The sequence below is a fragment of the Brassica oleracea genome, chromosome C9 (genome assembly GCF_000695525.1).
Source record: "Brassica oleracea var. oleracea cultivar TO1000 chromosome C9, BOL, whole genome shotgun sequence".
Classification (NCBI taxonomy): Eukaryota; Viridiplantae; Streptophyta; class Magnoliopsida; order Brassicales; family Brassicaceae; genus Brassica; species Brassica oleracea.
The window spans coordinates 2,938,504-2,964,357 of record NC_027756.1 but is presented as its reverse complement, the minus strand read 5'-3'; the positions used below and the strand labels follow the sequence as shown (position 1 = coordinate 2,964,357).

The 25,854-nt window shown below is 37.6% G+C and overlaps 6 protein-coding genes across 9 annotated transcripts in view; 1 reads left to right on the top strand and 5 right to left on the bottom strand.

Moving 5' to 3' along the window:
• LOC106313854 (myosin-14-like) overlaps positions 1–2,792 on the bottom strand; it is a 7,322-nt gene extending 4,530 nt beyond the window's left edge. Inside the window, exon 1 of one of the 2 annotated variants that reach the window (XM_013751775.1) lies at positions 1,568–2,792. In XM_013751775.1, coding sequence (XP_013607229.1) covers positions 1,568–2,727 — 1,160 coding nt within the window. In that variant the 5' untranslated portion in view covers positions 2,728–2,792. The remainder of the gene's footprint in view (positions 1–1,567) is intronic. The other variant, XM_013751776.1, reaches the window with a different exon arrangement.
• LOC106314113 (melanoma inhibitory activity protein 3) lies at positions 2,733–3,832 on the bottom strand. Its single transcript, XM_013752046.1, has 3 exons — positions 3,767–3,832; positions 2,801–3,617; positions 2,733–2,745 (listed from the first exon to the last, which is right to left on the bottom strand). Exons 2-3 carry the CDS (start codon positions 3,484–3,486, stop codon positions 2,733–2,735), a joined length of 699 nt encoding a protein of 232 aa, XP_013607500.1. The 5' UTR covers positions 3,487–3,617; positions 3,767–3,832.
• A 1,182-nt stretch (positions 3,833–5,014) lies between these two features.
• LOC106313689 (restin homolog) lies at positions 5,015–9,447 on the bottom strand. The gene is made up of 5 exons (XM_013751579.1): positions 9,339–9,447; positions 6,671–9,208; positions 5,924–6,502; positions 5,664–5,827; positions 5,015–5,580 (listed from the first exon to the last, which is right to left on the bottom strand). The coding sequence occupies exons 2-5, from the start codon at positions 9,045–9,047 to the stop codon at positions 5,206–5,208; spliced, it is 3,495 nt and encodes a 1,164-aa protein (XP_013607033.1). The 5' UTR covers positions 9,048–9,208; positions 9,339–9,447; the 3' UTR covers positions 5,015–5,205.
• A 7,541-nt stretch (positions 9,448–16,988) lies between these two features.
• Positions 16,989–19,285, top strand: LOC106313623 (transmembrane protein adipocyte-associated 1). Its single transcript, XM_013751493.1, has 6 exons — positions 16,989–17,355; positions 18,075–18,266; positions 18,377–18,539; positions 18,640–18,742; positions 18,836–18,917; positions 18,991–19,285. Exons 1-6 carry the CDS (start codon positions 17,074–17,076, stop codon positions 19,066–19,068), a joined length of 900 nt encoding a protein of 299 aa, XP_013606947.1. The 5' UTR covers positions 16,989–17,073; the 3' UTR covers positions 19,069–19,285.
• LOC106314112 (acyl carrier protein 5, chloroplastic) lies at positions 19,197–19,950 on the bottom strand (the record flags this gene model as incomplete). Its single annotated transcript, XM_013752044.1, is given in 5 exon segments — positions 19,197–19,499; positions 19,606–19,629; positions 19,631–19,708; positions 19,710–19,736; positions 19,828–19,950. Coding segments are annotated over 5 exon segments (381 nt in total), but the record flags the coding sequence as incomplete, so codon positions are not given.
• A 495-nt stretch (positions 19,951–20,445) lies between these two features.
• Positions 20,446–24,715, bottom strand: LOC106317909 (sodium/hydrogen exchanger 1-like). Of its 3 annotated transcripts, XM_013755722.1 has the most exons (15): positions 24,512–24,715; positions 24,040–24,054; positions 23,757–23,954; positions 23,538–23,656; positions 23,068–23,165; positions 22,880–22,939; positions 22,746–22,792; positions 22,465–22,659; positions 22,329–22,375; positions 22,165–22,231; positions 21,978–22,078; positions 21,654–21,894; positions 21,516–21,578; positions 21,074–21,157; positions 20,654–20,986 (listed from the first exon to the last, which is right to left on the bottom strand). In XM_013755722.1, the coding sequence occupies exons 3-15, from the start codon at positions 23,907–23,909 to the stop codon at positions 20,654–20,656; spliced, it is 1,608 nt and encodes a 535-aa protein (XP_013611176.1). In that variant the 5' UTR covers positions 23,910–23,954; positions 24,040–24,054; positions 24,512–24,715. The 3 variants fall into 3 exon arrangements, with proteins under 3 accessions (XP_013611175.1, XP_013611176.1, XP_013611177.1); XM_013755721.1 differs by having other exon boundaries at positions 20,446–20,986; positions 23,757–24,054; XM_013755723.1 differs by lacking the exon at positions 24,040–24,054.
• Positions 24,716–25,854: the final 1,139 nt, after the last annotated feature.

The following is a 25,854-nucleotide window of genomic DNA, read 5'->3' as shown; positions in this document are numbered from 1 at the left end:
TGTCTGCAACCATAAGTTCAGTGCCTATATGTTCAATGCCAAACTTTTCTCTTTTGACATCTTGCTTCAGTGATAGATATTTGAGGTTCATATGCTTGGCTCCCTTAGATATCCTATCATGCTTAGCGAAGAAGAATGCAGCTTGATTGTCACAGTAAAGAGTGAGAGGCTTGTCAACAAAACTCAAAGCCCCAAACTCTGATACCACATGTAAGTTAAATTTACATGAACCCTAAGATCTTTAAACATCTAGGTTAATCACATAATAGAATCATATGAATGTTTATAGAGTTACATGGATTCATTGTGCCTGAGAGATCTTCTTGAATGGATTGAATTTTGAATGAAAGACGAATAGCTCAATCTCTTCTTAGGAAATTTTAGATTTCTCTCGCCTCGCCTATAACGTTAGTTGTTGCTTTTAGAATGTCTTTATGATTGTCTAAAGATATGTATTTATAGGTGGAGAAAAGACCTAATTCTTTTTTAGGATTTCCTTTAGATTAATCTCAATTGTCCATCAAAGTAGAGATAAATTATGAATTACTCATTTATTTTCAATTTCACTGGTCACCGATATCGATTACTTTTTGAGAGCAAATTGTGACACCTGTCAGATTAAACATCATTCTTCACAAAATGTTATCCACCTGGAAATCGCATGTGGACTAAGCCAAGTAAGGTTACTGCCATATTTGACACGATCTTCAAAACACCCGCGTTAGCCTCTCCCTCCAAACCAGCCGAATCTCGATCACCTCTACGCCAGATCTAAAGACCCGAATCATATCTCTTACTCTTACGGCAAGATCGAGATTCGATAACACACCGAAACTCCACATATATTTGAGAGCGACAACAACATAAAACACCATGAGATAGATAAATGGAAGAAGAAGTAGACATAAACGAGATATGCTTGAGCACCTCTTGTTGACATGAAGAATTAAACAAAGGGAAGTAGTGGAGGAAGTAGGAGAAGTGGCCATATCACTTACCAAATGGGGAGGAATGGCTAGTCCACTACTAGTTAGTGGAGGAAGTGGGAGGAGTGGCCATATCACTTACCAAATGGGGAGGAATGGCTAGTCCACTACTAGTTAGTGGAGGAAGTGGGAGGAGTGGCCATATCACTTACCAAATGGGGAGGAATGGCTAGTCCACTACTAGTTAGTGGAGGAAGTGGGAGGAGTGGCCATATCACTTACCAAATGGGGAGGAATGGCTAGTCCACTACTAGTTAGTGGAGGAAGTGGGAGGAGTGGCCATATCACTTACCAAATGGGGAGGAGTGGCTAGTCCACTACTAGTTATTTATTCTTCCACCATTGAGTGCTTATTGCTTTTGTTTCCTTTAAATACACCATGTATGTTACACAATTAAACACACAATTCAATACAAACATTTCTTTCATTCTCTCAATCTCACAAAGCCTCTCATTCTCTTAAATTCGCAAATTTCTCTTTTCTCTCAAATACTTACGGTTACTTCACTCCTTTTTTACTTTGTTCGTGCGCTTCATCACGGTTAAAACACTTAGAAGCTCTCATAATCCCACAAATTATCAGAGAAACCTCAACCTGGTTCTTGATAAAGTTTAGTTCTTTCCTCTTTGCTTCAACTTTCATCTGAAACCCATCAGACTTCCTCTCTAAATCAACAAGCCGAGCTTCAGCTTCTTCAACCTTTTTAGCTCTTTCCTCAAATGCAAAGGTTTTATCTTTCAACTCAACCTCTTTAGATTGCAAGTCTTTCAAGCTGTCTTGAATCTTTTTCTTGACAGAACTGAGCTCAGCAGTAAGATCAGTAAGTGAGCTCTGAACCTGATCACGTTGTTTCATCTTAGCCTTCAACTCACCTGAGCATTCCGTGATCGTCTGGTTGATTGAACAAACCTCTTCTTGTTTCAACTTGAGCTGTCCCATAAGTTCCTCAATGGAGCTACTCAAATGTTGCATCATCTTCTCTCCTTCCTCAACTTGTTTATCTCTCTCAGTGAGTATTGATTCTACAGACTTCAACTCCTTCTCTTTGATATCCAGATCTTCGAGGCAATCTCTGTATCTATCCTTCACAGAGCGAAGCTCTTTCTTCTTTGACTTATGCTTAGCAATGCATCTTTCTAGATGTCTTCTAGTCGAATTCAGTTTTTTCTCTGTCCAGTCCACTTTGTTCTCTGCTGAATCTTGTTTCTCAGAAAGCTTTTTAATAAAAGCTTGAGCTCTTCCCAATGTCTTCTCTTGAAAGACAATCTCAAAGGATAGCTTACGGATAGCATCCGTTATCTCATCATGCCGCTTCTCCTTAGAAACAAGTTCTTCACTGTGTTCCTCAATCAACAACTTGAATGACTTACAATGTGCACTCCTTTCCTCAATTAACGTTTGAACGTTCTCCAACTCCTTGGCTTTTGATTCCATGTCATTATTTAGGGATATGACTGCCTGTTCCCTCAAGTCAATGTCCAGACTAAGTGCTTGCAACTCTTTCTCTCTAGAGACAAGCTCAGATGACTGTGTCTCAAGCAGCTTCCGCTGGGAATCTAATTGCTCTTCCACCGATTCTAGCTGCCTCCCACATTCCTCAGTTTGATCAAGAACCATTGTAAGATCCTTCCTCTTTCTCACTATCTCCTCTTCCAGTTCTCTACTGTGAGTTTGAGTCCTTTCCCAAAGCTCCTTTTCTGCACTGACCTTAACTTGATGCCTCTGAAAATCAGCTTCCATCTCTCTTAACTGTTCTTGCTTGCATTCAAGCTCACCCTGAGTCTTTATCAGTTTCGAGGAGCTTGTCTTAAACAGCTTCTCATATTCCACAAGCTTGTTCTGAACCAATGTGAGATCTTTAGTCTTCCTCTCAACTTCATCATCCAACTGTCTCCTGTGAGTTTGAGCTCCACGCAAACTCTCCATCTCTGCGCTGACCTCAGCACAACACCTCTCAAGATCAGTCTCCAACTTTGCTAGCTCTTCACCTTTCAAACCAAGCTCAACATGAGTCTTTCTCCAAGATTCCACCATCTCATTAAGCTGACTTTCCTTTACCATCTTCTCTGCCTCACACTCTTCCACCAATGTCCTAAGCCGAGACAGTCTCGCTTCCTCCGCATTAGACTTGCCTAGAGAAATCTCCACCTGTTCCGTAAGAAAGCTAAGCTCTTTCTTCGTTGCTTCAACATCCATCCGAAACCCATCAGATTTCATCTCCAAATCAGCAACCTTAGCTTCAGCTTCCTCAACCACTTTAGCCCTCTCTTCAAGTGCAAAGCTTTGACCTTTCAACTCAACCTCCTTGGACTCTAACTCCCTAAACCTCTCCTTTACGTTCCCTTGGACTGATTCAAGATACTCATTCAAGTCTTTCCACTGAACATTAAAGACAAGTACGTCGGAAACATGAGCGTTAACCTTGTCCAACGCCTTACGAAGACCCTCACCTCTCACCCTAAACTCGTTCACCACGTTCTCCTCCTTGATCTCCTCCATCGTTTTACACTTTCTTCAAACCCACGGAAGAGTTTCCAAAAATAGCAAAAAAAATCGGACGAGAACCGAACAAACCCTACAAGCCAAAGCTCCAAACTTGAGAAAAGGGAGAAGCAGAAACAACACAAACCCTAAAATTCCGTAGAAAACAGAGGAGGGTTAGTGAAAATGAGTTATAAAGGAAACAACTTTAATCGAGAAAACGAGTTTGAACCAACAATGGGAAGAGAAATTGTATCGTCAGTAAAGCTTCTGAGGAGAGTGAAGAGAAAGGAGAGACCTTTTGTTTAGTTGTGCGAAGACGACGACTAGAATCAACGAACGGTGTTGTGTCTTCTCTTCTTCCTTCTCTTACAGTTTTTTGACAGAGACAGAGTAATTATCAATCGGTTCAATTTCTACTTAACCAAATTGACAAAGAAGCAAACTTTATACATTTCCATTTAATCAACAAATTTAAACAAAATTTATTAATAATCAACTCATTGATTAAATTATGTATAAATTTATTTTGTCTTGACATGTCATATGAGATAAGTTACAAACATGACATGCAGCATTTTCCAATACATCTAAAGTATAAAGTTGCTTAGAATTAAAGAAAAAACCAAAATTATTTTGTATATTTATATTCATTCATGATTTTTCAAAATTTTATCGGTAATGTTCATTTATAAAACTTTGTACTTATCATCATATCAATTTTTCCTACTACATTTATAAATCCACAAAATCAAATTATACAAGAAAACTATGAAAGTATATATACATATTTAAGATGAAAAACTGAACTAATGCAATATGTATAATTCAGTATAATCCAAAAATGATATCATGAACAATCTAAATTAGTATGCCAAAAATCAAAAGCATAAATTCAACAAAAAAAAATCAATATATTATTTTGTTTCAGCACGAAAATACTATGGTTAGACTTGGAGAAGTAAATAAAATCCATTATACCTAAGCAATAATAAATCATACATGTAAATTACAAAATAGTTAAAATTAAAGTTAAAATATTAATAATTTTATAATATATTTATTCTGGTCGACCATTTCGATCTTTTACTAAAATCAAGTTAATATATCTTTATTAGCTTCAGTTCACTTAGCAAGTTTTTTTTGTTTCAAAACCCAAAACTATATCATGTGCATTACGATAACGATATTTAAACTTTTTTACATATAAATGACTTGTATTTCCTATTAAATGTCATAGTGAGCAAGAGAATACTAATGTCCTTAATGTGGTATGTTATGTCATCATGTTTACTTTACATAATGGTGGGAGAGAGAGTAAGAACAAGGAATCATCACCTGTAATGGCAAAGATCAGGACATAGAGTTTGCCAATAAGAGGTGTCTAGTAGAGTTAGAAAGTCACTGGTCTTGAACTCTCTTGCAACAAACGACTTCAAGTTCTAATCACCGGTCTAGAAGTCCCTCAGGTTTGCAGATCATAATATGAAGGAGACGACATCAATGTATTCACAACGATTCAAAAGAGCTTTTGTTGCATTAATAATTAAAAATTCAAGATCTTAACTGCCTCCCAAATGCCATAACAAAATACAAGTGTATTATACAAGAGAGAAACCATGGAGCTACTAACCACAATAGATGAGACCTACCAAGCCCAAAAAACAAAAGATCTTTCTAGTTAGTTACTTCCTACGAAGCTAGTTATAGCCTTAAACTTGATACAGATAACTAGAATCAGCCAGATCCTGGTGGTCGATTGAAGCAAGGTCTAATCACCGGTCCAGAACCCTCAGGATCCTCCACCACCCTTGGACGTTTAGAACCAGCTTGATGTGAAGATTGACCTTGGAACTCAGTTGAACCACCAGCTTCATATGTTTCCACGTTAACAGGTTGATCTGGTGCCGCATCAAAGCTTGTTGGATGGCTCGGGTTTGAGCCATCAGTATCAATGCATGAGCTTTGAAAGACTGTGTCTGAAGCCTGAACTGGAAGGTTATGAATGTCCCGAGGAACCATGAATCTGAGGATAAGAGCCACAGGAATGTCAATTTCCAGCTGGAAGTCTTCAATGAGTTCCATTATGTCCCTCATTGTAGCAGCATCAGCCTATAAGCCAACATTGGTTACAAAATTTAACAGTTGATGACAATATACATTTTGACAAGAGATGGATCAAAGCAAACTATAACCTGTGATTCATGTGTTGTTCTCTTTTCCTTGGCTGAACGTCTGAGACTGATGATCTGTTCCTTCAAGAACTCCAGCGGAGAAAAGTTGTTTGTCACGTTGAAGTAAATCATAAACCGGATTGCCGGAATATAGATGGCTTTGTCAAGGAGCTGTGTGACAAAATCTGTGGAGATATAAAGAGTACACAGCATAATCATTAGTGGTAAACTCACTCACACACACACAAAGGAAACAAATGCATTGTAGAAGTTCAACTTACTTGGGATGGAATCACTGAGACCAAGAGACTGGAAGAGTCTTGGAGCCTGTTTGAAGTGAGTAACACGCGAAGCGAGTTGTAAATTCTGATCTGGTTGAATCCGCAATCCAAACGCCACAATGAATTGCAGAAAAGCCCAAACCTCAAGCTCTGACTTTTCAACACTAGCTCCCATCATACTCACCCATTCACGTGCCACTTTGGTTGCATCAGAGTGTAGACCAGGAGGATCAGTAGAGACTACACCACGTGCCAGCTCCTCCAAAAGGGGAATAAAAGTCTTGACTATAGGCTCTGCTAAACTTAATTCCCCTTTCCTACGAGCGCCAATGAGTGCATCATCGAGACAAGTTAGAACAAACCTGCCTGGATATTTAAGCATTCGAAGTTTAGTTGAGACTTCATTCGGTGAAAAAGAAGCTGAGTCCTCAATGTCCCTAAGAGAATCTTCATCAGGCAAATGAGGTGAAGCTATGCTTTGTTGGACATCCAAGGAGCAGGGATCACTACTATTGATGACTGGTGCTTCAGGGGGCTGCTCTTCAGGCTTATCTTCCAATGATAGCACATTATTGTTGACTGCAAACAAAATTCAAAAAACCATGACAAGATTAAAAATACTTGATGGCACATTATTAAATGTGTTGTAGTGTTTTGCTTGTAACAGTATCACATATGAGACCAGGTTTGAAGAACAATTTAACCACAACACACATTGATTTTTGAGACATTAGTGAGAGAACATACCAGGTGGTGCTAGAGCTGATACTCCAAGAGCCTTGCATAGACTGAGACCATATTTACAAAGGAAGTCAACATCAAAAAGACTTTGGACTTGGTCAGCATCAAAAGCATATGCCAAACTGAATGCAGCAAGAAAGTTTAGAAACTCCAACACCTCCACTGGATTCTCTGCCTCAACCAGAGTTATGTTCTTCCATTCAGTGGCAAACTTGAAAGCTTCTCCTTTTACTTCGGTCGTGGGGTTTGGTGACATATCCATCAAGCATTCCAGCAAGCAGATGCTACTCCTTTGAACATTCTTTGGATCAAGATTTGTTGTAGCTGATGTCCTTTGGTGAGAAGCGTAGAGCCTATTTACTGTGTCTAGCACAAGCTTTGCCGGGTCAGAATATCTTTTAACAGAAGACAAGACATCGAGATGAAGCTGATCACGTTTCTTCAGATGCCCACGTAAGAGTAACTGCAAAGTTTTCTCGTCGCATACGTTAGCGTCTCGTACAAGGTCAACTCGTTGAACCGTGTTGCCGTGTTTCTTTGCTTTCAGATCAGTTTTCTTAGAGGATTTTGCCAACTTCTGTTCTGTTGATTTCAGTTTCTGAGCCTTGTGATCAATCCTTGCCTCCCGAGCACTAAGCTCTTTCTCTTTCAGTTCAAGCCCTTGAAAGTCTTTCAAGCTGTCTTGAATCTTTTGTTTGACAGAGTTAAGTTGGCTTTCTGTTGACTTGAGCTTAGCAATAAGATCACTAAGTGTGCTTTGAACCTTATCACGGTGTTTCCTCTTAGCCTTCAACTCACGGGAGCATTCCTTGATGGTCTTTTTGATTGAACAAACCTCTTCTTGTTTCAACTTGAGCTGTCCCATAAGTTCCTCAATGGAGCTATTCAAATGTTGCATCCTCTTCTCTCCTTCCTCAACTTGTTTATTTCTCTCAGTGAGTATTGATTCTGCAGACTTCAACTCCTTCTCTTTGATATCCAGATCCTCGAGGCACTCACTATATCTATCCTTCACAGAGATAAGATCTCTCTCCATTGACTCATGCTCGTCAATGCAACTTGCTAGATGTCTTCTAGTCGAATCCAGTTTTTCCTCTGCCGAATCTTGTTTCTGAGAGAGCTGCTGGATAAAAACTTCAGCTCTTTTCAGTGTCTTCTCTTTAAAGACAATCTCCAAGGATAACTTCCGAATACCATCTGTTATCTCATCCTGTTGCTTCACTTTAGAAACAAGCTCTTCACTGCGTTCCTCAATCAACAGCTTGAGTGACTCACAATGCACACTCCTTTCCTTAATTAGCCTTTGAACATTCTCCAGCTCCTTGGCTTTTGATTCCACTCGTTGGCGAGTCTCCTTCATGTCGTTATTTAGGGACATGACCTTCTGCTCACTCAAGCCAATGTCCACACTAAGTGCTTCAAACTCTTTCTCCTTAGAGACAAGTTCAGATGACTGTGTCTCAAGCAGCTTCTGCTTGGAATCTAGTTGTTTTATCACCGATTCAAGCTCCTTCTTCTTTCTTGATACCTCCTCTTCCAGTTCTCTACTGTGATCTCGCGTCCTTTCCCAATGCTCCTTCTCTGTGCTGACCTTAACGCGATGCCTCTCAAGCTCAGCTTCCATCTGTCCTAAATCTTCTCGCTTACATTCAAGCTCATCCTGAGTCTCAACCAGCTCTGAGGAGCTTGTCTTAAACAGCTTCTCACATTCCTCAAGCTTGCTCTGAACCAATGTGAGATCTTTTGTCTTCCTCTCAACTTCCTCATCCAACTGTCTCCTGTGAGTTTGAGCTCCACGCAAACTCTCCATCTCTGCGCTGACCTCAGCACAACACCTCTCAATATCAGTCTCCAACTTTGCTAGCTCTTCACCTTTCAAACCAAGCTCAACATGAGTCTTTCTCCAAGATTCCACCATCTCACTAATCTGACTCTCCTTCAACATTCTCTCTGCCTCACACTCTTCCACCAATCTCCTAAGCTGAGACAGTCTCGCTTCCTCCGCATTGGACTCGCCAACAGAAACTTCAACCTGTTTAGTAAAAAAGTTAAGTTCATTCTTCCTTGCTTCGACTTCTAACCGAATCCCATCAGATTTCATCTCCAAATCAGCAACCTTAGCTTCAGCTTCTTCAAACACTTTAGCCCTCTCCTCAAGTGCAAAGCTTTTACCTTTCAACTCAACCTCCTTGGACTCTAACTCCCTAAACCTCTCCTTTAATTTACCTTTGACTGATTCCAGATACTCATTCAAGTCTTTCCACTGAACACTGAAGACAAGCACGTCGGAAGCATGAGCGTTAACCTTGTCCAACGCGCTATGCAGACACTCACCCCTCACCCTAAACTCGTTCACCACGTTCTCCTCCTTAATCTCCTCCATGGCTTTACCCTTTCTTCAAACCCACGGAAGAGTTTCCTAAAATAGCAAAAAATAATCGGACGAGAACCGAACAAACCCTACAACCCAAATCTCAGCCAAAGCTCTGAACTTTTGAGAAAGAGAGAAGCAGAAGCAACACAAACCCTGAGATGGCGAAGTTTCTGAACAAAACAGAGAAGGGTTAGTGAAAATGAGTTAAAAAGGAAACAACTTTAGCTTTGAAACAACAACGGGAAGAGAAATTGTATCAAACATTCAAGCATCTGAGAAGAGTAAAGAGAAAGGAGATACCTTTTGTTAGTTGAACGAAGAAGACGAGCAGCATCAACGACTGTGTGTCTTCTCTTCTTCCTTCTCTTACAACTTTTGACAGAGAGAGTAATTATCTTCTCTTACACGTTCAGATTAAATTTCCCTTTTTTTCAATTATTAGAGAAAGTGTGAGTGTGTGTATGTGTGAGATAAACCGAATAATCTCTGTTTTTACTTTATCGGTTCGATTCTACTAAACCAAATTGACAAAGAATAAATGAACTTTATTGATTCATCGACTAAACCAGCAGCAGTTTATTCTATTTGGGTTTTTTGGCCACATAACCATTTTCCTCAGATATTTTAAATGTAATATTGTAATCAATATATATATATATATATATGTGTGTAATTTATTAATCAACATATTAATTAAATGTAGGATGTATAATTTTTTTTTTCTGACATGTCATATTAGATAAGTAATAATCATGACATGCATGCTTCTCTAATATCAAATCGGTCGACCATGGTGATCTTCTAGTAAAATCAGATCTCGGCAAGCTTTCCTTTGTTTCAAAACCCAAAACTTAGAACATGCAAGTGCATTATGATAACGATATATAAACTCTTTTTTTTTTTTTTTGGTAAAAGGATATAACGATATATAAACTCTTTCACATATAAATGACTTGTATTTCCTATTACTAATGTCCCAATTAATAATGTGGTATGTGGTATGTTATGTCATCATGTTCACTTTACACACCTCGGGAACTGTTAAGAGTTTTTATTGACCAAAGTTGTAATGATGGACATTCATTTTTTTTGTTTGAGAATGGCTTTTTTCTTGAATACTTTTCCCTATTTTCTATGTTTAGTGATTAAAAGACAAAAATATATGTATTTAATATGATTTTAAATATATTTACAAAAAGTTGATTTAGTCATGAAAGTGCATTTAATTAACCACAAGTTTGACTATAATCTATTAATGTTCTTCATCATTGTAGGAAATCTGATTTATTATCATTTATGAAAATGATTTATTATCATTTATGTAAATGATTGAAAATTAATTTACAAAAACTTAGCATATTGCAAATGGAACAATTTAATTTAAAATTTTATAAGAAAGTAGAATTTGTTGTTATAAATTCGTTTATATAACGGTTTTTCATATTACAACATAATTAACAAGTGCTAAAATCAATAATCAATTTGATATTGAAAAATGTATAACTAACTCTAGAATCGAACAAAAAAAATGCTCAACAAGAGGAGCTAATGATTTACCAAAAAAACAAACAAACAAGAGGAGCTAATAAGGGTCGACGATATATAGCAGCAACGAGAATGTTTGGCCGAATAATACCAAGCACATGTTGAAGTGGACATATATTAATGTCACATAACATGTCTATTTTCCCCCACATTATTGTCTAAATGAGTTTTTTTGTACGTGTATGTGTGAATTTATCTTTCCTCACGTTTTGACATTTATGTCTTACATAAGCATATGGTTTCCAAGCTTCGAATGCTCACATGTCTTAGCAACATCATAGGTAGGCTCCATACTCTATTGCTTCCTCCTCCAAAGCCATTCATAAATTCAAAGCTTTCTTTTTAATAAATTACCATGTATAATTTTTTTCTGAAAGCACACTTAATTTCTACAACGGATATATGTATGTTTCAAAAATAAATTACAGAAACAATTTAAAAACTATAAAATGAGAACGAGTAAAACTCTTTGGCACCTGTCAGAAGTGACGACCATTTTATACATGAAAACTGGAAAATTCCAAGACACATCCAGAGCCTGCAGTGAACATATCACTTGCATGTATTTGACTTAGTTGGCTTTTAAGCCAAATTATGTTTTTGTTTGAATTATCGTTTGAATGGGTCTGGTGCAGCATAGCTCATGCATAGTCACATGCATAGCTCAAGCCTCATGTACAGTTTCTATTAAATTATTGCTATACAAAATTTTCTTTCAAAAGTAGAATAAAAAGCCTTATAATGAATGTGGCGTGTAGACAAAAGAAAAAAAAACATTTACATATAAAAAATCACTGGCATCACGAGGTAACCTAGTCGTCATTAGTCAATCCCAATTTTCATTGATTTATGTCTAGGATACAGTGTATCATCATTGGGGTCGAGTGATTTTGTTAAGGTATCTGATTAGAAAATGCTATAGTATAAAGGGAAGTGGCAAACTGATCATATAGTATAACTACCTCTAGACAAATTAAAACCATATTAGAGCACCTGCATCAGTGGACCTTGAAGGGGATCATAATTTTAATTTTTTATTATTTTTTTATTATTTTTTTCGTTTGATTTTTTTTTTTTTAAATAAAAAATAAATAAGCGGACCAATCGCGGACCGCCACGTAGCGTGGGGCCCACGTTACAGGGGTGAACTCGTATCAGTGGAGAGAGCTCACACGAGCTGGGTTCACAATTTGTAGATTATTATAATAGTTTTTTTTTTTTTGGAATTCTGTGAACTTTATACATGATCCCTTAATGCTGATGCTCTAAAATATACATAGAACAGAGTTATGGCATCTCGTATCTGCAATCTCAAGCTTTACAAGCTCCTGGAGATGTAGATTGTTACCAAGGTCAAGAAGTGTACTGTATTTTTGAAAATGGCATCCAAAAGAAGAGGAGATCTATATACAAAATAGTATGTAATCACACATTTCATGTTACTTGCACCTCACGTCACTTGCTGCGTATTCCTCAATGTTTTATTTGCTACAAAGAGGCTCCCTGTCATATTATATTCTTTTTTTTTGCTCCTCAAGATGTTATCATGATCACATTAAGGCCTATTAACTACCATAAAGGTCTAATTAAACCTCATTGTTTCACCTAGACAGATTACTATCTCAACCTTCAAGAAAAACTCTCACAGGTTAGTGTGTGTTCATGATGGAGCAAAGAGTTATGAGATAAGGACAAAAGGACAAAAGGACAAAAATACAGTCTCAGACACTTTCTCCACTGTCTCTTGCATGGCCTTGAACCACATACATACCTCACGTTACATTATCAAGTCTCTGTAACGCAAAATTCAAAACAGGCTAAAAATCTCAATGAAAAACGAAGTTCAAAATCAAACGTACTGCACAAGATATCGCAAGGCGAGCGTGGATTGAATCATAAGCTAGATATTTATGATTCAAGGTCACTGACAGGTTTCAAATCCAAGCGTGTCTGATGATCATAGTATCAGAAAACATAGACAGCATTGTGTTACACGTTAGCTACAACGTGAAGACAAGTTACAATAATAAAAAGCTGTTACTTCTTAGTTACTTCCTACTACTTAGCTACCTAGCTTTATAGGCCATAGACTTGAGACAGAGAGCACTAGAATCCGCCAAAGCCTGATGGTGGATTGAAGCAAGGTCTAATCACCGGTCTAGGACCCTCAGCATCCACCGTTGGACGTTTAGAACCAGCCTTGCAACAAAGCAGTTGAACCACCAGCTTGATACGGTTCCGTACCAAAGCTTGCTGGAAGGCTAGGGTTTGAGCCCTGAGTGGCAATGCATGAGCTTTGAAAGACTGTGTGTGAAGGTGATTGAACTGGAAGGTTTTGAATTTCTCTAGGAACCATGAATTTGAAGATAAGATCCACAGGAATGTCAATTTTCAAGCTTGAAGTCTTCAATGAGTTCCATTATGTCCCACATTGTAGCAGCATCTCTGTTAGCTTCTTCAGCCTATAAGACACAACATAGCTTACAAATTTAACAACTGATGACAGTATACAGTTTGAATGGAATGGAGCAAGCTTTAATAACCTGTGATTCATATCTTCTATTTTCCTTGGCTGAGAGTCTGAGATTGATGATCTGTTCCTTCAACAACTCCAGTGGAGAAAAGTTGTTCTTCACATTGAAGGAAAGCATAAACGGGATTGCCGGAATATATAAGCCTTTATCAAAGAGCTGTGTGACAAAATCTGCAGAGATTAAAAAAGCTTTGGAGCGTGTTTGAAGTGAGCAACATAAGAAGCAAGCTGTAGAGTTTGATCCGGTTGAGTTTGTTTCACCAACCCAAACGCAACAATGAACTGCAGAACAGCCCAAGCCTCCAGCTGCGACTTCTCAACGCTAGCTCCCATCATCTTGACCCACCAATGTGCCACTCTTGTTGCATCAGACTGTAGATCAGGATCAGTAGAGATTACAACAACACGCGCCCGCTCCTCCAAGAGGGGAACCAAAGACATTAGTATAGGCTCTTCTAAACTCAACTCCCCTCTCTCGCTAGCATCCGTGAGTGCTTTCTCGACGGAAGTTAGAACAAACCTGCCTGGATCTTTAAACATTGGAAGTTCAGTACAGACTTGGTTCGGAGATAAAGATGTTGAGCACTCAATGTCCCTAAGAAGACCATCTTCATTAGGCAAATGAGATAAAGAAGACACACTAATGTTGATTGTTTCTTCAGGCTTAACATCAAATGATATCACATTGTTGACTGCAAAGAAAAACAAACTTCAATAAGCACATCACATGACTCAAAATAGACCTCTACTGTTACTAGAGACACAGAACTGTACCAGGTGCTAGAGCAGGCGCAATCTCAGCTGAAGCAAGTTGTTCATTGTGTTTCTCGATTGGCTTTTGAATGTTCTCCAACTCCTTGCGTTTTGTTTCCATCCGTTGGCAAGCCTCCATCATGTCGTTATTCACGGAAATGACCGCCTGTTCCCTCAAGTCAATTTTCTTACAAACCACTTCCAACTCTTTCTCTTTGGAGACAACCTCAGACGACACCTTCTCACATCCCTCAATCTTGTCTTGAACCAACGTGAGATCTTTCAACTTCCTCTCAGCTTCCTCAGAGTCTCCATCTCGGCCCTCACCTGAGCATGATACCTCTCAAGCTCAGTCTTCATCGAATCAAGCTCAACCTGAGTCTCACTAAGGTGACTCGCCTTTAAAACTCTCTCTGCCTCACACTCTTCCACCAATCTCCTAACCTCGGAGAGTCTCACTCCCTCTGCATTGGACTCACCTCGAGAAATCTCCACCTGATACCTAAGAAAGTTTAGTTCTTTCCTCTTCGCTTCAACTTCCACACGAAACCCATCAGCCTTCCTCTCTAAAGCAACAACCTTTTTAGCTCTTTCCTCAAGTGCAAAGCTTTTGTCTTTCAGCTCCACCTCCTTGGACTGTAATGCCAAGATCCTCGCCTCGGCGTAAGCGTAAGCGTAAACCTCATCCAACGCTCTACGCAGACCCTCGCCTCTCTCCCTACAGATGTTCAGCTCATCCATCGCCTTACAGTTTCTTCAACTCCACGGAAAGAAGTTTCTATAAATAGTAAAAAAGGAGGAGAAAACCCCAAATACCTTTCCGAGCAAAGAGAGAAGCAGAAGATCATAAACCCTGAAAACAGCAAAAGGGTTAGTGAAAAATGAGTTTTTTTTGTGTAAAGGAAACAACTTTAATGTTGAAGAAACGATTAGAAGTGAAGCGAGTGAGAGAAAGGAAAGACCTTTTCTGTTTGTGCGACGAGCATCAACGACGGTGGGATTCTTCTTCCTTCTTTTACAGGTTTTGAGAGAGACGACGAGTAAGTGTGTCACTGTGTCTGTGTGAGCACCAAACCGAATCAACTAAACCGGCATCGGTTATTTCCATTTGTGTTTTTGGTTAATGCAATTGACACATTTTTTAATTTGTCTGACATGTAATAATCATGACATGCAGCCGGTCTAATCTCAAATGTCAATTCAATCTTTCTTGTAATATCAGATCATATAAAAGCTTCGCTTATATTCGCTTATATCATATATAATATTTGTCTTTCTTGTAGGTTCACTAAAAACTTTTCTTTGTTTCAAAACCCAAAACTAGATCATATATGCAGTATGATAACGATATTTTAACTCCTTTTTACATATAAATAACTTGATTTTCTTATTGGTGGATGGTAGAGTGTCATGCTGGGTAGAAATTTCTAACCAATAATAGTATGGAATATTATCATGTTTACTTTAAGCTACCCTGAGAACTGTTCAAAAAAATTTGTCGAACATGCATTTTCTTGAAACTATTCCTTTTTTTTAGAACTCCTTATTTTACTATGTTTAGTGATCAAAACAGAAAAATATATGTATTATAATGGTTTAGAAAAACGAGAGTAATCATAGCTATACAATGTTATAAACCTCTTATATACAGAGAACAGACGTATAAAATGTTGCCAAACATTAATTTTAGATCAATAATTTATGAACGTCCATTTAGCCAACAAATAATAAAGAAAAATCTTATAAAGCTTGGAGTGAAGAATTAAAAAAAGTTGATTTACTATCCTTTATGTAGATCACGGAAAACAAATTTACAAAATATTAGCATGTTGCAGATATAACCATTATAGAACTTTTTTATAAAATAATAAAAATTAGTTATAACAATTTTTATATTACAACAACTCCATAACAGCATTGTTGTGAACACAGTCTATTTTCTACAGTAGTGAAGCAAATGCATAAGAAACACAACTCAAAATAAGTCATAACAATGAAAATATACAAATAGAATAAACTATGTTTAGTTGGAGCTCTCTTCGCCATATGTATAAAAAGGAGAGGAAAAGAGGAAGATTTGTTAATCTTTTACCATATGCATAAAAAGTATGTTTAGTTGTTGTGGTTAACCATCTTAACCTTAATATTATTAAAAAAAAATTGATACAAAACATTGGAATATAATATAGTTATACGAACTTAGGTGGTGGATTAGGTATTGCGGTTGATCATCATGATGCCGCTTGTGGAGGAATCACATCTTTAAACTTGATAGGAGCTGAGCTCAGCTACCGCTGTGTCAGGTGCAAAAACATTACAGCGTATAAATATGAGCAAGGCAACAATCCACATAACTACTGCTAATTAATTGATATATAAGACGCACAATATTAGAGAGATGATAACATGAATGTATATATACCTTGATGGCGACTGAGGCATGGTGGTGGTGGTAGTAGTGACATCGTGAGGTGATGACATTTTCTGTAATTAAGAATCAAATCAATGAATAACAAAAGGCATTTAAGATGCCATATAAATTTCTCAATTCTTAAGTAAATAAACTTTACCAAAGGAGCATCAAGACAGGGCATGGTGGAAGTAGTAGCAAGTGATGACATTTTCTGTAATTAAGAAACAAATCAATGAATAACAATAATTTAAGAATCAAAATCCATGAATAACAAAAAGCCGTAGATGACATATAAATTTCTCAATACTAAAGTAAATAACTTTCACCATAGGAGCATCCAGACAGGGCATGGTGGAATTGGTAGTAGCAAGTTGTAACTCTCTCTGTAATTAAGTATCAAAATCAATGAATAACAAAACCCGAAATTTTTTTTGCATAACGCAAGCCTCAAGTACCGTTTGTATTAAATTGTTACTACTACTACAAAAAAAAAAAAATCAAAAGTAAAAAATGCGGCGTGTAAAGAATTTAACACCAATGTCTTATTTGATACAAAATAGTAACTTTCTGCGTATTCACCAACACCAATGTCTTAATTATATTCTGTTTTCTCCTCTATGTTTTCATAATTACGTTAATGCCCAATAACTATCATAGTGTTATAATTTAAACCTCATTGCTTCGCTCTCTGGTAAAAAATAAATTATAAGTTGCAATCACATCCAAGATTCCACCAAAATTTCCAAAACCACTCACTCTTCTTCTGATTCATACACCCACCCGTTGATGAGATGCGATTCCTCGAGGAACTACCGCTGTCTCCTTCTCTGATTTCACACCTAAACCCTAATTCAACCGCCAAAGGCTACGGCGGCGGATGGGTCGATAGGTGCCATGGGTTTCTCCACAACACGGTTCTCGTCGCTGCTTCTCTCTTCTTCGTGGCGTACCTAGCTTACGAGGCGAGGAAGAGCTTCTCCAAGCTCTCGAATCGGAGATCTTTCATCATGATCGGTTACTACGGCTCTCTTTGGCTCGTTAGCTTGCTCAATCTTGCTTGGTGCTGCCTCCAGGTTCGTTTGGTTTTCGGATTCAGTTGTTGGGTAGTGAAAAAGATCAGAACTTTGATTGAAATTGGATGAGATTGTTCGAGAGTAGTTTAGGGTTGGTGGAATTCAAATTTAGAAACTTTTTGGTCTTCAGTTGTTCATGGGCACTGGTCTTAGCATGAAGAATAGTATGTAATCATTTGATAGTATTTGGATTGATGTTTGTTAGTTGAATGAAAAGACCAGAACTTTGATTGAATTGGGTTATGACGACTATTTTAAGGTTGGTGAGACACAAATTTAGAAACTTTTTGGTCTTGAGCTGTTCTTGGGCACTGATCTTAAGATGAAAGTGTACTACTTTGAAGGAATATACCTGTGATCATTTGATAGTTCTTGGATTGGGAGGATCATATGTTGTTATATCCTTTGAGCTTTTGATTTAATTATATCACGTGTATTGTGTTTCCTGTTTGGTTTTTTGCATGTTGTAGGGGTGGGAGTGTACTGAGTTTAGGATGAAGTTCTATTACTTGGAAGGAATATACATGTAATCATTTGATAGTAACTGGATTTGTGTTTGTTAGGAAGATCATAACTGGAGCCATACATGTAATCATTTAATAGTAACTGGATTAGTAACATTTGCTAGTAAATGTTATACGCACAGTTTTTGATTTGGTTATATCATCTGTATGGTGTTTCCTCCTGTTTGGTTAATCTGATTATTTTGCATGTTATAGGGTTGGGAATGCACTCCTGGGAAGGAAGTAGCTTGGAACCTGTTGACTTTGTTCACAACATCTGGAATGCTGTTCCTGGAAGTAAGCTTGGTGGCGTTTCTCTTCCAAGGAAACTATGCAAGCGGCGCAGAAGCGTTAACTAGAACTTTCCTTATCTCAGGGTTCGTTATAGCTCTCGATTTGCTTCTCAAGGTATCACATCTTGTCTACTCTGATACCTTCTGAAATCGTTGACTTGTTATAGCTGAAGTTGGTTCTGTCATCATCTCCTTAATCCTTCCGGTTATTATGCTTTTTCTCAGGCGATTTATGTCTTTGGATTTGGTGTGTCATTGTTCATTGACAACAATGAGAATGTACAAAAGTACAAATGGGGATTATGGGTCATTCACAAGCTTTTACTCACTGGCGTTTATGGGATGATATTTTCGATGTACAACTCTAGCTGGAGAGAAAGATTACCTGGTAAGTTACTTCATCAGACGCTTACATCTTCACTAGCCCATAATTGCCTCTCACTGGTCGCTTATTGTTTCTCATCCTTTGTATCTTCTTGATTTGACAGCAAGGCCTGCATTTTACAAGTACATAACCATCATGTTCGCCTTGTATGGACTCTACCTAGTTGCATCAGCGTTTTCTGCAAACGGCGCTCATTTTGGATTCTGGTAAAACCTATCTATTACCATGCTAACAGAGAACACTGTCTTGCTTTTAACACCAAAGAAAGATAAACAATAAAAACTCAAAACTGAATGCAGGCTGTATGGGGTCATGAGTGTCTGCTACCACGCGTTATACCTTCCTCTTCTTTACGTTACTTTTCTCGCAGATTTTTTCCAGGTAAAAACCTCACCATCCCATTCATTCATCTTCTCTCTTGCTCTCATTCTGATGTGAATGGCTTTTGGTGCAGGAAGAAGATCTAAACTTGGAGAATGTATACTACTCAGAGATGAAGGATGCTGGCTTTTTCGATGCTGATTGGGAATAGAACTTAGAGTAGTTTCTTGATCTTCCGAAACTGTGAATAGAAGTTTGGTACGAACGCGTAGGAGTCAAGGTACTGCCGCTTTTTTTCAAGGCTTTAGTTTTCACTTGTGCGTTTATGAAACTGTAGTATGTGTGCGTTTGTACTCTTGAATAAAACATATAACATCAAGGTTCTTTGTTTCTCAAACTGAATAATCTAAAAGAAAGCATTTGTAGTAGTCGTCCAAAGATTGACACAGTAAACCACTAAAGCAAAGACATACAAGCATGCACACTTGAGAAAAGACGAGAACAAAGACACACTTAAGCGGTTTTCTGTTGGATGAGTTCTTCAATTAGTTCAGCAGCGTGCTGGACTGTTGCAATCTCCTTTGCTCTTTCTTCCGCCATTGTTATCCCGAACTCTTCCTCCAAACCCATCACTATCTCAACCTGCAAAAAAAAAAACTCTCACAGATCAGAGTGTGTTCATGATTGAGCAATGAGTTATGAGGTAAAGAAAAAAAAAGACAAATGGATGGAGCAGTTTAGTGGGTACGGTGTCAAGAGAATCAGCAATCAGCTCCAAGTTCGGTAAACTTGGTTCCTGCTGTTACTTTTTGATCCTCGGCGAGAGACAATTGCTTCTTCACAATCTCAAGACACTTTCTCCACTGTCTCTTGCTTCACCTTGAACAACATAAACACCCCAAGTTACATTATCAAGTCTGTAATGCAAATATCAAAACAGGGCTCCAGAACTCAATGAAAGGTGACGTACTGAACAAGATAACACAAGGCGAGCAGGGATGGGACGTTGAAGAGTGAATGAGAGATTAGCCTTTCCATTGTTGAAAATGGAAGCCGGTTTCTGGAAACAGAATCTTGTTGTTGTAGCCTGTTTAGTTCAGAGACCAAGAAGCAATGATGGAGTTTCAAGACTATAAGTACAACTATATAAGCTAGAGATTTGTGATTAAAGTCATTGACAGATTCAAATGCAAGTGTGTCTGATTGATCATAGTATCAAAAAACGTGCCACCATTGTGTGTGTTACAAGTTATAACGTGAAAACGAGTAAAGAAGAAGAAAAAGAAGAGAAAGAGAAAGAGACGTACCGAGACATGAGCTTGAGGAGCTGAAACTTGTAGCCATTATCGATCTTCACGCCTGATTTGATCAAGAGATGGCGGATTGTACAAGGGAGTGTGAATACAGTGGTAGCTGAGTACTATTGGGATGTATTTATACAAAGTTGGTCCACCTAAAACGACAACGTATTATTGCAATCACTGATTTGGGCTCGTTGTCAGGATAACAAAGAAAAGCTTTCTTTTAATATTCCAAAATCGAATTAAACCGTTCCAAACCGGTCCGGTCAAGTTCGAAACAGTCACAAAATTCAAAACACACATTAACAAATGTAAAGTTTTTTGTTCCATTTTACAAAGTAAACAAATACATTGAATATAATATACATTGCAGTCAGAACACTTTCAGAGAGTTTGCTTACTGCTCTCAAAACGTAGGTGACAGCTCAGCTCTCTGTCCTCACAAACAATATTACAAACAAATAATTTACATACTTTGAATCACACACACTTCTCTCAAGCTCTACTGAGATCAGTAGGAGGTTCTCTCTCAGTCGGAGAGCCAGGGACGAAGGGGACAAAGCCACGGCCTCCAAACACAGGCCTCATGAAGGAGTCATCAAACTGTCTCCAGTAGTAGTGCACTGTCCTAGTGGGCCGTGTCAAGAAGCCACGTATACTATCTGGCCTAGGCACGTTGTGGTTCCCTGGAAACTCAATGAACGAGTCTTGGTCTATCAAAGGGATCTGGATGGACTTTGGCGTGTTGCCATCAGATAAAAAGCTAGTGGTCGCTTTCTGGTGCGGCAATAGGAATCTTATTAGCGGTTTTGTCAACATACCAAACACCTGTAAACAAACAGTTCCAGAGAATCATATTTAAACCAAATCAAATTAAGGATGTATGTTAACATCTACACTCTAGAGATAACTTACCACAGTGCTAAAGAGACAGACGGTTATAGTACTGGTGATCATGATTGCATTCCCTCGCAAATCCGTTTTCCCAGCCCTTGTAAACTGCAATGTGAAGCAAGTAAGTGTTAACTCATGATTTGTGTGTCACTGAAAGCTTCATAGAGTATTAGAGTTGTTGTATTCAAATGTGTATAGTCTCCGGTTTAGTATAAACCGAGTCTAATTAACATGGCTATGTTTCATGCCAGATCCTCTCTCCTATATATAAAAGTACGTTTATGTAACTGATTCTGTTAAGAGATGAATAACAGACTTTTCTCACATTTCATAAGAGTAGTTTTCGTCTGTAACATGGTATCAAAGCCAGGTTAATTAGACTCGGTTTACTATAAACCGGGCTATACACACTTGAATACAACAACTCTAATATAAAGAGTAAGTAAATAAATAAAACTTATACCTTGTTGTATGCAAGAGCCATTGATACAGCACCTCTCATGAGACCAGACCACCAAATCACAACCTGGAGGAGATATAAACAGATGAGATTCAGAAGAGTTATTTGAATCCATTAGTATCAAGTAGGAATGATTCATACTTGCATCTTGAAGTCGATTTTTTCGCTTTGGTTCTTCTTAGCTAAGTTTGAAAGAAACGACAAGGGAAAGACGAACGCTGCTCTTCCAAGCATGAGCAAACCTATTAGGATCGAGCTCACTGCCACAGATGTTCCCGGGCTGTCACTCACGGATCTCCACTTGTCAATGTCCAAGGCATCCATTCCGACATACAAGAAGATAAACGTCTCCGCAAGAAACGACAGTGTTGCAAAGGCGTGCCTGTGTCATGTAAAACGCAGTAAAAAATAAGCATTGAGAGGTACACTACAAAGTGTTTTTGAATTGAGTGGAGGCTTTCATACTTGGTAGTGATTCTTGAGCTCTCGGTTACGTTGTGCCAGGTGTAATGAGACATGACAATACCACAGAAGAACACAGTGAGAATACCACTCAAGTCGAAAAGCTACAACACAAAACAATATAGTATCAGTATACTTTGTCTTTGAATGTAACTGTAAGAAAGTGGTATGGTAGTTCATAGAATCTAACCTCAGCAAGCATATAAGAAAGATACGCCATAAGCATCATGAGGGCAACCTCTCGGTCAGTGGAGTGTCTGAGACATGCCATGTGAGGGGACATCTACTTTAGACCAAACATGGAGAAATAAAATAAAATAAAAAGTCACATATATTAAGCTGAATGTTTTTTACCTTCCGAAGTATAGCTTTTTGATGACATATGCACTTATTAGACCAGTCTGCAAAATGAGATCACAAAGGTTGTAGATGGTGTGAACACAAAGAACACAAGAAAGAATGGTACAGAAGAAGAAGAAAATGGACTTACCGCAACACCAAGCAAGGTGCTGAGGAGAAACAGATAGAAAAAGTTCCCAAGAAGTCGAAAAGCAGCTTCATGGTTAAGGTGGGTGAGGTCAAAGCTCTGAATCGCGTTGAAGACAACAACTGATGTGGCGTCATTCACAACACCTTCTCCGAATACAAGACTGTAAAGCAAAGGTGTCTCGTCTTGATTCAGAACCTATAATCACAAACACAAGAGGAAACGAGAACTAATTGGTCCACTTTGTGTTATGAGGTTTGTGAGTAGTTTCAGTAACACATTACCTGAAGTGTGCACACGGAATCTGTTGCAGCAAATATAGCACCGATTGCTGCGAATCAAAACACCAACAAGAAACAAACTTAAGTCCCCTGGAGTGAAAACTGTTAAAGCAAAGTAACTGGTTCAGAGATGTTACCAAGATAATCACCCAAGTCAAAGGTCCCAATGTCCAGTTTCTTAAAGAACTGCGTTACACCTGTTTCACACACCACCATATACAATCACTAGATATACAGCAACAAAACAGACAGATGATCAACAGGATCTAATCCGTAAGCAGCTTTCAACGGCACTTCAGCCGAACAAAATGGGAAGTAAGGTTACCTAGTGTTATGACAGTGCAAGAGACAACAGTTCCAATAGCACCAAAGAGCATAATAGTCACAAAGTTGCGGAAAAACTGTTTCTTTTTCACTTGAAACCTGAAACAGGCAACAATAGAGATAAAGTTATCTGTCTGACAAATATCTAGAAAGGGCTTAGGGAAAATGAAGCTGAAAAGAGTAAACCTATGACAATGACAAAGGTAGGACCATCAACGTGCACGTGAATATATCTAACTAATTGACCGTACTACAAAAGTTGATGTATGATATGTGCTCATATAGAAGCAGAACCTAAGCTTTCTAATTAACACCTGTTTCCATTAACTAATTTTGGTGTAAAGTCATGTCTTTTTGAGTAATACTCGTGTTAGTTATTCATATACCAATCAGAATTCTATTGCACAAAACAATACCAAAGAAGTTCATACATTACAAAAAAGATTAAAATGGATGCAAAAAGAAACTGACCCAGCATTGAATATAATGGGTGGCAAAAGATATATGAAGAAAAGATCTTCACTGAAGACCAGAAGATGTGAGCTTTTGCCATTACTAATCAACAAAATGACAACACCAGTAGCCAGCCCCTGCAACCAAAAAAACGCCATACAAGATGATTAATCATTCAGCTACCTGAAGTTTTAATGAATCATATATATATATATATATACGCAGTGGAACACTTACAATCAATAAGGCGGTGATGGATTCGTTCATCCATCGGTTCTCTTCCAGAAGATGGCCAAGGACAATACAAGCACAAAGAAGTGCAACAAAGAGATTGAGTGAGACCACAGAGGCGTGATCAGAGGCCGACAAAGAATCCAAAAGTGGTGTCATCTTATAGATATTGATCCACCAACTTCTTTTTGCACTCCCAGATTACTATCGGCGATCAAGTACACAACAAAAGTTATCCACAGACATGAACAGATTACAAGTCCAAGATTCAGATATGGATCAGCAAAACCTTTGAAACAAAGTCCTGTAGTAACAGTGAGAAAAGGTGTGTTAGTGTAATGAAATCAATCCCTGTGGATTATGCTAGTCAATTACTGTATTTGAAATCACTCTAGATTATCATCTTCCCCTGTATACTACTCCTAATTTATTAAAAATAAAGAAAAGAACAAGCTTGTTTAGACAAAGGAAGAAACAGAGGTGAGACTACAAGCAGAGATCAGTGAATAGCTGTAATAATGAATCAGCTTTGAGTAGAGCTTCTTTTATAGTACATTAAAAACATTATTAAAAAAAAAACGCAAAGGGTGTTCAAGAAAGGCTAATCTATTAACGGGGTATGCCAAAAGTTTCCATTTTTGGTAAGAACCCATCTAAGCATGACATGAATTAGGTTGAAAGCTCAGATTTTTATTTATTTGTTTCCCAGCAACAAACAAACACACAACTTTAGAAATAATAAGAGAGATAGATTGCTTTACCTCAAAGCTTTTTTGGAGATCGAAACTGAATTTTGAGAGAGAGAGAATCAAAATGGAATCAGAGCACAAAACAGGACACGAAATTACGTACGCGACTGTGAGATTTTTTATACGAATCAAAATTTCAAATAGAGACTAGAGAGAAACGTGTACGGTCCTGCTTCGAGCTGCTAGAGAGAGAGAATTTTCTAATTTCTTATTAACACAGTAGAGAGAGAGAAACAGATTATTATTCTCTTCAGGTCAAACTAGCACAAATGATCAAATCTTGACCGTCGATTTAAACTACTTTCTCTGATCTAAAGAGCTCTTAGATGTATGGGGTTTATTATGGAACTTACTGTAGGTGATAGGCTCTCATTACTATATATTTTCTCTTTAGTATATGCATAGATTTTTAGTAAGATTAGTTGTAACTTGTAACTTATAGTTTATCAAATAAGTTTAGTGCACTTATTTTATTAAAATAAAAATCTTGCATTTTGTTTTTCATAAATATTAAATCAAACAAGGAAACATGAAACCTATGAAAAAATGAGATGATTTCTCCTTTTTAATATTTATTTTAGTAATATATATATATATATATATATATGTGTGTTTTAATATAAGAAAGTAGAATTTTTGTACACAACAGAATGGAATGAAAATTTTTTTATTATTAATGGTTACTAAATATTTTTTTTACAATTTTATGTCATCATCTTCTTAACATATCTGATGACGCTACCCACTTGTTCAATAATGACATTATCAAATATGCTCCACCCACTAACCACGCTTGGTTATAAACTGATTGCATAGCTTGTTTATAGTATTTAGATTAAGTAATTTTTTTTTTAATGCTGATTTATTATTATCTTACAATTACGATTCGACAACCGACAATACTATATGTTTACTGAAGACCTACGCCTGACAATACTATATGTTTACTGAAGACCTACGCCTAACTACATCACCTGAGTCGTTCTACGAAGATCCACGCCTGACAAGATTTACTTGCACCATGTTGAAGATCTCTTGTAAGCCTTTCTTCTGTAGTCTGTATAATTGTTTAATAAATCATTTTCTCCGAGACTTGAATCTGGATTTCTTGTAATCTACAATAAATTGTATAGTCTTGGATTCGAACACCAGATCTGAGTGTAGAAGACTTTAAACTTTTACGGTGCTTCCGATTGTGTAATCTTAGATGAGCTAAATTATAATAAAATACATATTTAGAAACAAAAGTCAAATTCAAAATCAGACGGAGATGTGAGTAAAACTATAGTTTAAATTATATGGAATAATTTTATGAAATTATGGGGTTCTATAAAATTATACATTAGTTTTTTTTT